Below are 10243 nucleotides of genomic sequence, written 5' to 3'. Positions count from 1 at the left end.
TGTTTTGACACATAGGACAGAAAGGAAGATTATCAATGTATTCACTTTGTGGATTACATTATGGGCCTTCAGTGATACGATCTGTCTTTCTCTGCAGTAGGTCTTCATTTGTTGTTCTCTTGATGTGTTCCACCATTCCCATCACACCCAACCAGCATTTACACACTCTGGCTAGGGATGATTAGAATAAAGGTAGTGTAAGTGCTCTAGGAAAGGATTAAAAAGGCATTTTGTCACTGGATCTTGTTGGAAGCAAATTTAGGGGTTTTATTAGAATAGACTGACTGCAGCGGTTGCTAGATGGACTTCCTGTTTACACTTCAGCAGGAAAAATCCATGATAGAGGAAGGCAGGTCACACTTTCTAAACAATCGTTTTAAAGGATTGTTTCTATTTCTTAATAAATAAACCTTTAAAAAACAAAACAAAACTTGGTGCTTCTGGGATTGGTCATGTGACAACACAACTTCTAATTTGGGCAATACCCATTCACAGCACATTCCAGTTAGCCCTTCAGTCCAGCTGCTAGTCAGATCAGCTTCAGCTCAGAAATTATTTATGATATAGTCCACCACAAAACAAATCAAGTAGTTCTTTGTGTGTGTGTGTGTGTGTACGTACACGTGTGTGTGTGTGTGTATGTATGTGTGTGTGTGTGTTTGTGTATATATATAAAGAAAGAAGTAGTTCTTAGTACAGGTGGTCATTTTGCATCTGCCTCGTTTAATGACAGTTTGCAATTACGACAGTGGTGAAAAAGTAACTTTACAACCAGTCCTTGCTTTTACAACCCCCGCAAGTCTATAAAGCAAAGGAAAGCTGAAGTAAGATTGTAAGCACAGACATGGTTTCACTTAGCAACCACTTCACTTAATGGCCAAATTACCAGTACCAATTGTGGTTGCTGAATGAGGACTACCTATAAATACACATGGAATCAAAGTGCCCTTGCCCTATGTTTTGCTTTAATGTGTTCCCTTCCAGGGTCTTCGAACATCGTTCTTGTTCTTGGATAACATCTTGTTTATTTATTTATTTATTTTCTATCCTGCCTTTATTATTTTTATAAATAACTCAAGGCGGCGAACATACCTAATACTCCTTCCTCCTCCTATTTTCCCCACAGCAACAACCCTGTGAGGTGGGTTGGGCTGAGAGAGAGTGAGTGGCCCAAGGTCACCCAGCAGGCTTCATGCAGAAGGTAGGACAGGAACTCTTCAGTCTCCTGGTTTCTAGCCCGTGGCCATAACCACTAGACCAAACTGGCTCTTATATGTAATTATATACTATAATTACAGAAGACTTAATAGAGGGAATACTTAAGATTTGGAAGGGTCGCCTACTTTTCATCTGTTGTGGACACAGATTTGTTCTCCAGACTACAAGAGGAGATCTCCTTCATAACCACATCTAACATAGAAAACTTCTCGCTACAGAGGATTCATTTAGCTTTTCTCTTTCTTGGCTTTCCATTGCACATAAGCATTTCTTTTATTTCAGGAAGCAAATGTGGTAATTTGATAATGATTATTTTTACTAGTAAGTTACTTATACCCACTTAAAAACTTCCTCTGGTTTTTAATGTTTAGTGAATTTTTCAATGTTCTAATTCTTGTTTACATATTGTTAACTGTTACAATCCACACTGAATAATACCATGGTGATAGGAACGAAGGATACAAATCTTCTGAACAAACAAATATTTACTTGAAGAACAAGTTTTCCTTCCGGGCACATGAAGATTGTGAATCAAACAAGTATAAATACATTGAGAGAGTTGATGAAAGGACAAGTATGACTCAGTTTCAAAGTAGAAAAACAAATTTGTGGATTATGAACTATACTTATGGGTAAGCTACATAAAATTTTAGTCTCTGTTTTAGGATGTCAACATTGCCATATCATCTGCTGTTATTAACAACAAAAGAGAATGTGAAGATGCAATTTTCATAAGAAATCTTTGTTTTCTCAAAGTTAGATTACAAACCCTGATTAGAATCATTGGAAGCTATTTAGGTCCAGAATTTAGTAGACATTACGCAGAACACTGGACTGAGCAATTCCATATTACGGCGGAGAATGATTCACTGATTTTAATGGGGTTAAGAACTCAATATCCATTCAAGGCTCAAGTGTGCCGCCCAGTGACACCTTCTTAAATAACAGTTGTTTATACAGGCTTATTTCATCTAATTATCCCCAAAGGGTTAGAGAAGTTTGAATTAAGAAAAAGAGATGAACAACTCAAATGTTCCAATCTTGCATTTATTACAAAAAGGAAACACAGAATAATTTATTACATCCATACAGTCAAATGTCTTGGACTTTTGCCCAAATGTTGAGGGATGGAAGCTTCGGAACAGCGGAAAGAATATTTAATTGGAAGAGGAGCAAAAATAAAAAAAGTAAGCAATGAGGCAAACGCCTACTTTGGAACCAAGTGAGGCTCTTAATATTTTGATATTAAATCTAGTCAAAAGTTTACATAAACAGATCTGAATCAAAGCTTGTGCATCTGTCTGAATCTAGTCATTTCCACCTTCTAGTACTTGAAATTTGGGTGTTAGCATAATTTATTTAAAAGGAATTCTAGTTTAAATTGTTAATGTAAACATTATCCCTTAAAAATTATCTGTATTTATATCCATTCCCATATGTCCTTGTAAGCCCTGTAACTTTAAAACACTGATATGCTTTTTGTTTGTAGATCTTTTTAACCCCAGTATTTTGCTATAGCTCCTGGTTGTTTGAGAATGCTAATAGTTAAGGTCAGAAAGTTTGGGAAATACAGGATATCCCTTTCCCTGGATATCTGAAATGGGCTTATAATAGGCTGAATGAAATAGCGCCTAAAGTAGATTTTGATGATATAAAAGGCAGCAAATTTGAAATATTTGAATTATTACTGTAGCCAAAGGGACTCTTGTAAAATTTTGTACCTTTGTCATCAACCCCCGTCTCCCTACCCCTGCTGGCAAATTATGTTGGAATGAATTCTTGAAGGAAAGAGAACTGCAAATGTAAATATTTTTATTGTATTCTATTTCAAAGCATCTGAAAAAGCAAAAGGTAAGTAAAATTAGGACAGTGATTTATCAAGTTCAGTCTGAGACTATCTAATCTTTATTTGCAAGGTGAGTCCATGACTCAGCTACAACTACAGTATTTTTATTTATTTTGTTTGATGTATCCTGCCTTCTCTCCGGGAGTTCAAAGTGGCCTATAAACTTTCCTACAACAAAACCAATGCAGAGTATGCTGGGTTTAAGAGAGGATGGGTAGCCAAAGTCACTCACTGAACACAATAGTACAGTTGTAAAGCTAGGTTTACCAGTTTTAGTCCAACAACTTATGCATTATAATACACTGGTACTGTTTATTATCAAAGAAAAATACCTAACAGCACAAAGTCATGTTTCTTACTTTTGCAACTACAATAGGAAAATCCGTTCAAAAAGTTCTGAATTCATTTGAAAAACAAATGAACTGGTAACTATGATACAAGTTACCATTTGTAGTCATTACAGGCCAAAAAACAAGGGGGGGTACTTTATTTGTAGCACTACCACCTTCTAGTCTTAAAATTAACTTTGATTGGATTATTCCCATGATCATGTGTTAAAATGTATTGTGGCCATAACATTTTCTGCTTACAAAAAGGGTCCTGTTCCACTTATATTCAGTGTCCTGCAGAATCTGCAACACTAAGTATGGGGTGGAAGAGTAGCATGACTGGATTTGGAGGGTGTAATGTCACTCTGAGGGAGGGTAAGGTTCAAAGTAGTGCTGCACTCTCACTTTACAAGCACTCTTTTGACTCAGTCATATTATTGCTGATCCACACCTGATAATTGAGAAAGCCAAATATCAAAAAGAAGTCAAATGTGTTTCATTGATTTTATAAATGTCTTTGTGTCAATCATGTCAAGCTGTAGAAAGCGCTCAGAAAAATTGGAGTCCCAGGAAACATCTCACCGTCCTCTGAAGAAACTTATATATACATCAAAAAGCCATGGTACGGACAGAACATGGTGAAATGGACTGGTTCCAGCTTGGCAAAGGAGTAAGACAAGGCTGTATACTGTCCCCTTATTTATTCAACCTATATATATGCTGAATATATATTAAGGGAAGCTGGATTGGAATATGTGTGGTTTTAAAACTGGGGGAAGAAATATCAATTACTTGCGCTATGTTGATGACACTACCTTGCTAGATGAAAATCCAGAGGATCTGCAAGCCCTAGTAATAAAAGTCAAGGAGCACAGTGAAAAAATGGGACTAAAATTAAATATAAAGACCAAACTAATGACAGCAGCCTTAGAACTGACAATGAAGGTATCTAAGGCTGGTTGTTCTGCCTGCTGTCATTAGTTTGGTTCTGCCTTTTAGGATCATACATCAACAGTGAAGGAATAAGCAGTCAAGAAATATGACTCAGACTAGCACTGGGTAGAACAGCCACTAAGGCCTTGGAAAAGATATTCAAATGCCGTGATTCCTCTATACCTACACATATCAGAATCATGCAAGCCATGGAATTCCCTGTGACACTCTATGAAGCAAAAGTTGACTTGAGCAGGATAGGAAGGGTATTGACACTTTTGAACTTTCGTATTGGAGATGGCTGAGAATACCCTGAACAGCCAAGAAAACAAACCAATGGATCATTGAACAAATCAACCCAGAGTTCTCACTCAAGGCACTCACTCAAATTATCCTACTTCAGACACATTATGTGAAGGCCCAGCTCTCTGGAAATGGCTCTAATGCAGGGAAAGGTGGAAGGAAAGAGACGATGGACTTAGTTACAGTTGCAATGGGTGCACAATTGGAAGACCAGGTTAGAGACAGATCATGGGGAAAAAAATCTATGTGGCTGCTAAGAGTCGAAAACCACTCGATGGCACATAATCGATTATTAACCATCTAGAATCGATTGAGACGCTTTAAATATCCGGTAAGAAATCAGTACACCAGACTGCCAATCCCTCTACAAAAAATCTTGATCTCATTGTGATGAAAACAAGAATAGGGTACTGATAAGTTTTCATATAAAATTTTATAACTTTTCATATAAAATTCTATCTTTATATGTAATACTTAGAGTAAGCTTTAAAACCTTAATTAGAATCCCAGTGACTCATTCTATGCGCCATCTAGATTACTGGTTCGTGTACCACGAGTTGAGGACAGCAGTCCCAGGGACTTTCCCACCAACCGCCTTACGCCTAAGATCCACCTGGGGAGAAATCCATCCGGGCTAGTGACGCGAGTGCCGCAGTGCGCATGTTTCAGTGCCACCTCTCGACTTAGGAAACTTGACGTCAGCTTCAGGAACCGGATGAGGAAGTCCCCGGGCAGAGAGTTGGTAGGTAAGCAAAGCCACACAAAACATGGCCGCTACACCATATCCGGAAAGGGAAGAGCCCTTTTTCCCTTTCTGTCTCCAGCCGTTCGATAGGTTGGCCCGAGCAGAATGTTCTACCTTATTGTGCTAACGTCATCGCTGAGCGACGGCAAGGAAAGAGGGAGCCTTGGGACGTCGAGCGGCGGGTTCTTCTCGGGGGTGCCATGGCGGAGATGGAGGCTGTTGGGGTGGCGGAGGCTGAAGTGGCTGCTGTAGCCTCAACAGCGGCGCCTTCGACCCCGGCGCCCCTTCCCACCTGCGTCGAGCTGCCTTCTTTCGAGACGGCGGTAGCGCTGACGGAGAACCGCTACTCTTGCCTTGTGGTGACGTCGCACCGGAGGCATATAGCGCTCCCGCCGCGCTTCCTGAATCGTAAACGGACCGGGATTTGCGCGCAGTTGGATGCGGAACTGCGTCGTTATTCAGAGAGGTACAACCTATTGGCTATCTCGGTTTATGCGTTAAGGAGCTTCAAAGGTCTGGGTAGCCTTCATGAGGTTAAGAGGAAGAAAACGTGACCATTTATTTAAGATTGCAGTTCACTGTATAAAGATGGAACAAAAGAAGGAAAGCTTTCCATCCAAGTTTTATTTTGTAGGGAGCGGAGGAGATGATGAACACACATTTCGTTCCCACAAGTAGGGAATGTTTTGCACTCTTTCCTAAATTAATCCTGTGGCTTTTATTTAAGCAGTTACCTCAACTGCACCCTTCCAGATGTTTTCCAATGGTGCATTGACTTGTAGTTAACGTAGCTGCTTAAGAATTATGTGAAGGGCTTGCAGAGCAAATTTAATTTCAATCAGTAGGTCTTTAAGTAATCCATATGAGAATTGTGTGGGTGGTTATCTGTTACATTGCAAACTACTAGGGGTCTCATGACTATGGCTTTTTTCTCAGAATCATAAAATCTGCATTTGTGTAGCTCTTTCATCCATTAGAATTGCTTGTAACTGCTTTGTTATGACAAGGATCATAACTGCAGTGTTTCCTGTAGACCTTAGGCGTACTTATGATGATTATATTGGTATGTGATTTATTTTATCTTGTAGCTTTCAAGGTGTTCCTGTGGCTTATGATGATATTAAAATAACCAATGAACTAGGTGATATAATTGATGACATTGGGGCCATCCATCTGGACATAGAAGCTACTTTTGTTATCTTTCAGCCTAAGCCAGGGAAAAAACTTGTGGTATGTATATAAATAACCCAGTACCTTTGTTTGTACAGTTCCTCTCATCTCAAACTTATGTAGTAAGACCATCTGCTATTTTACTTATTTATTGGATTTATCCTGCCATAATAATGACAACAGCAACAACAAGAGTGGTTTACAATACGGTCAAGAAAAATACAGTAAAGCATCCATGGTATAATTAAAAATGTAAAAAACAGTCTGGCCAACTCATAGTTTTTATTATTATTACTACTACTACTACTACCACTTTTTATATATACCATATATATAAAAACTCAAGGCGGCAAACATCTTTAATTCTCCTGCCTCCTGTTTCCCCACAACAACCCTATGAGGTGGTTTGGGCTGAGAGAAAATGACTGGCCCAAAGTCACCCGGCTGTCTTTCATGAAAGTCTAGGCCTCCCTTACAAAACTTACAATCTCCTAGTTTCTGGGCCATCACCTTAGCCACTACACCAATCTGGCTCTTTATATTATACATCTAAATTGTGTGTATTATGTTAGATTTTTTTACAACATATAGTCTTTAAGGATTTTTTATTGTAGTTGATTACCTTTAGGCTTACTTAAGTTTTACAATTTGTGATTTATTATGTTATGATGTTAATATTTACAGTCTTTGTTGCAATGACAACCCTTTCCAAGTATGGTTCTTTAGTTGCTCATAGGAGTAGCTGGCTAAAACCAGCACTGTAATTATTTTATATGAACGATCTCTAAAAACATTTTAGAAAAAAAAAATCAAATGGTCATATTCACAACTCTTGCAACATTACTCTGGCTGCTAGTTGTTAAGGTCAATTCCACAAGTGTTGATCTGTTATGGGAAAACTATTTAGAGTTTCTGCAATATCAGTCACCTGAGCAAAAACAGAAGTAGATTTTGACCAACTCAGGATAAAAGGATATTGGACTATCTGGCTCCTAAAAAATTAAAAATGTTTATATATATTTAGCATTCAAAAAAATGTAAGAATACACCATAGTTCCATATACTTTCTGTGTACCTGTGCTACAAATTGACAGAAACTACAATATACTTTCACCAAACACATTATATGATGTACTGCTAACACTTCTCTTTTTCCTTCCCAGGGAATAATTAATAAAGTGGCACCTAGCCACATTGGCTGTCTGGTTCATGAATGTTTCAATGCTTCTATCCCCAAACCAGATCACATATCAACAGATGAATGGAAAAACCTTGGTTTTCAAATAGGTAATAGACTGATATTTAAGGTGTTGCATTTTGATTCAGATGCTGCTGGAGTATTCTGCATCCGAGGAAGACTATGTAAAAACAGGTAATACATGCTTTTTACAAAGTACTTGATAAGAATACTTGATTTATAGAATGTAAGGCTGGAGAACAAAGGTACTTTTATTGCATAGCATGTCACAGGAATCTTAAGATCTCATTTATTTCTCAGACTGACAAAATATTTCACGGAGAACTATGAGATCGATCAGAATTTGAAAAAAAATGTGGAAAAATTACTTCCAATAATATTGAGACAAATGGTTTGTGCCCCAAAATGCCTGCTTGTGTTAACACTTCTGTCTTCCATTTAAAGGATATGTCAGGATGATCCATTTAAAGGATAAAGGATAATCTAGATATGATGGTAGTATTACAATTAAAAGTAGTCCAGTATGAATCAATTTAGATAAACTGTACAGTGTTCTGCTCCCATATGACTGCAGGGCTTTTGAATTTCAGATGTTAATATTAAAAAAAAAAAAGATTTCTGCCAGCTATGTAAGAGACATGAATATATGTGTGTGTGTGTGTGTGTGTGTGTATTCATGTATATGACAAAAAGTGTTAAAGTAAGTACCCTTAGGTTTGTAGGTGACTAATTAGCACACCTTTCGCATTTATATGATACTGGTCTTGGAAAAGTTGTTTTCTTAGTTGTTTTTTTCTTTTTAGTTTTGGAGAAGAGATGCTGAAGGAAAAATGCAAGAAAAAACATGAAAAACACTGTGATGTACATATTGGCTCAGAGGAGATGGAAGTTGATACATCAAGTGTTGGGATAGAAGACAGAGAAATGCAAAATGGTGATGAGGATGATAATGGTATATATGATAAGCCCGAGAGAGAGAATGGGCAAGACGGGGCAGAGTTGGGAATGCATGCCAGTGACTCAAGTGGTTACCATAGTGATCACGGTAAATCTAAGAAAAAGAAAAGAAAACTTTGTGAGGAGGAAAATGGACTCCCTGGATTGTCAAAATCCAAAGCTAAAAAGAAGAGAAAAGAGTGAAGAATTCTGAATAATACCAATGTGCCTTACCTGTATTTGGAACTCTTCTATCAGAAATATTTTGACATTTTACATTGCATTTAGCATCACTAGTTGATTGGCTGGATGAATTCCATTGTAGATGCTGTACATATGGACTTCAAAAATGTATAAAAGTTAATAAATAATATGAGAAAAGACATTCATGTTTTTGTATAGCCTTTAACTAGCCACTGTTAGTATTTTTAAATGTTTTAGGAAAAAAGTCCAAGCCCTAAATTCAGTTCTTTGTCTATAGCTATATATTTAATTTTAAGAAAATGTCTCCAGAGTGATACTAAAGGATCTGCCTGAAAAATTACCGTATGGAAACTTCTTTGTGATCTGTCCTTAGGGTCCTGATAGCTTCCAAGGCTGCTTTTATACCAACATTGTAAAGGAGAAATTGATCTCTTATATCTTAGGTATAGATATTAGGAGTATTTAGGACTTCAGGTTTCTAATTTGGTGCTTTGAATTTCAGCATACCTGCAGGAATTTGGATGCCACTAGGTTCTCTGTGCCACCTAACTTTATAAATAAGCAAGCAAACTGGCATATTGGAAACAAAATTCCAGATCCCAGGATCATCTTTATATTAAAGACTGGTTCTGGGCTCAAATAGACCCCATAAGCTTTATTTAAAAATAAAAAGAGTGGAAGGCTATATCCCTGGGTCTTGTTTAAAAGTTCCCATTATTACAGGAAAATGACAAAGAGAAATTGGTGCAATAGGAAGGGTCATTGGGTTGTTCTGTATTCTGTTGAAAGGAGGCAAGTAGCACTTTATTAAATCCATGTTTTGTACTTGGTCATGTTCACTGGTAGTCATGTCATTTCAACTGCTATTTTGTGAAAACGCCCACAACAACTTCTCAAAATTCTGAATATGGCCACCAGTTTGAAAAGAAATAATTAATAGTCCTTCATGATTCACTTTTGAAAAGTATTCATAATCTTAACAGGAAAGCTGAATGGAAGCTACATGTTCCATTGTTAATTTTGAATTTAGTATTACAGACTGATACAGAGAAAAAGCTAACTGGCTAAAGCAGCATTCTGAAGTCTGTATTTGAGTGCCTTTTGCTTATGCTGGATAGAGAAAGTGAGGCAATTAACTCTTATCACTGTTGGCTGTCAAAAACCAACCTCAATCAGTAGTGCAATTCTATGTCTGCTTAGAAACATGTCATTTTAAATTCAGTGGCATTTGTTTGCAGGTGAAAGGATAGAGGATTGCAGCTTAAAATACCTCCATAGCATTTAGGGTAATTGTATTAATATGCAAAATTCTGATACTTAACTGGCTGTACTTAAGTACTTAAGGTACTTAAACTAGTACC

The 10243-nt window shown here is 37.4% G+C and overlaps 1 protein-coding gene across 1 annotated transcript; it reads left to right on the top strand.

Moving 5' to 3' along the window:
* Positions 1–5538: 5538 nt before the first annotated feature.
* Positions 5539–9063, top strand: POLR1F (RNA polymerase I subunit F). Its single transcript, XM_063303747.1, has 4 exons — positions 5539–5840; positions 6463–6604; positions 7708–7916; positions 8546–9063. Exons 1-4 carry the CDS (start codon positions 5575–5577, stop codon positions 8880–8882), a joined length of 954 nt encoding a protein of 317 aa, XP_063159817.1. The 5' UTR covers positions 5539–5574; the 3' UTR covers positions 8883–9063.
* Positions 9064–10243: the final 1180 nt, after the last annotated feature.

This window comes from Candoia aspera, chromosome 4 (genome assembly GCF_035149785.1).
Source record: "Candoia aspera isolate rCanAsp1 chromosome 4, rCanAsp1.hap2, whole genome shotgun sequence".
Taxonomy (NCBI): Eukaryota; Metazoa; Chordata; class Lepidosauria; order Squamata; family Boidae; genus Candoia; species Candoia aspera.
Note: the sequence above shows the minus strand (reverse complement) of the source record. Positions and strands in the feature narration are given on the sequence as shown.

What these genes read in the sequence shown, in the direction of transcription:
- POLR1F (XM_063303747.1), top strand. Translation starts at nt 5,575, where the DNA reads ATGGCGGAGATGGAGGCTGTTGGGGTGGCGGAGGCTGAAGTGGCTGCT. An exon ending in CTGCGTCGTTATTCAGAGAG is followed by an intron (nt 5,841 to 6,462) that starts GTACAACCTATT and finishes TTTATCTTGTAG; the next exon opens with CTTTCAAGGTGTTCCTGTGG. An exon ending in AGCCAGGGAAAAAACTTGTG is followed by an intron (nt 6,605 to 7,707) that starts GTATGTATATAA and finishes TTTCCTTCCCAG; the next exon opens with GGAATAATTAATAAAGTGGC.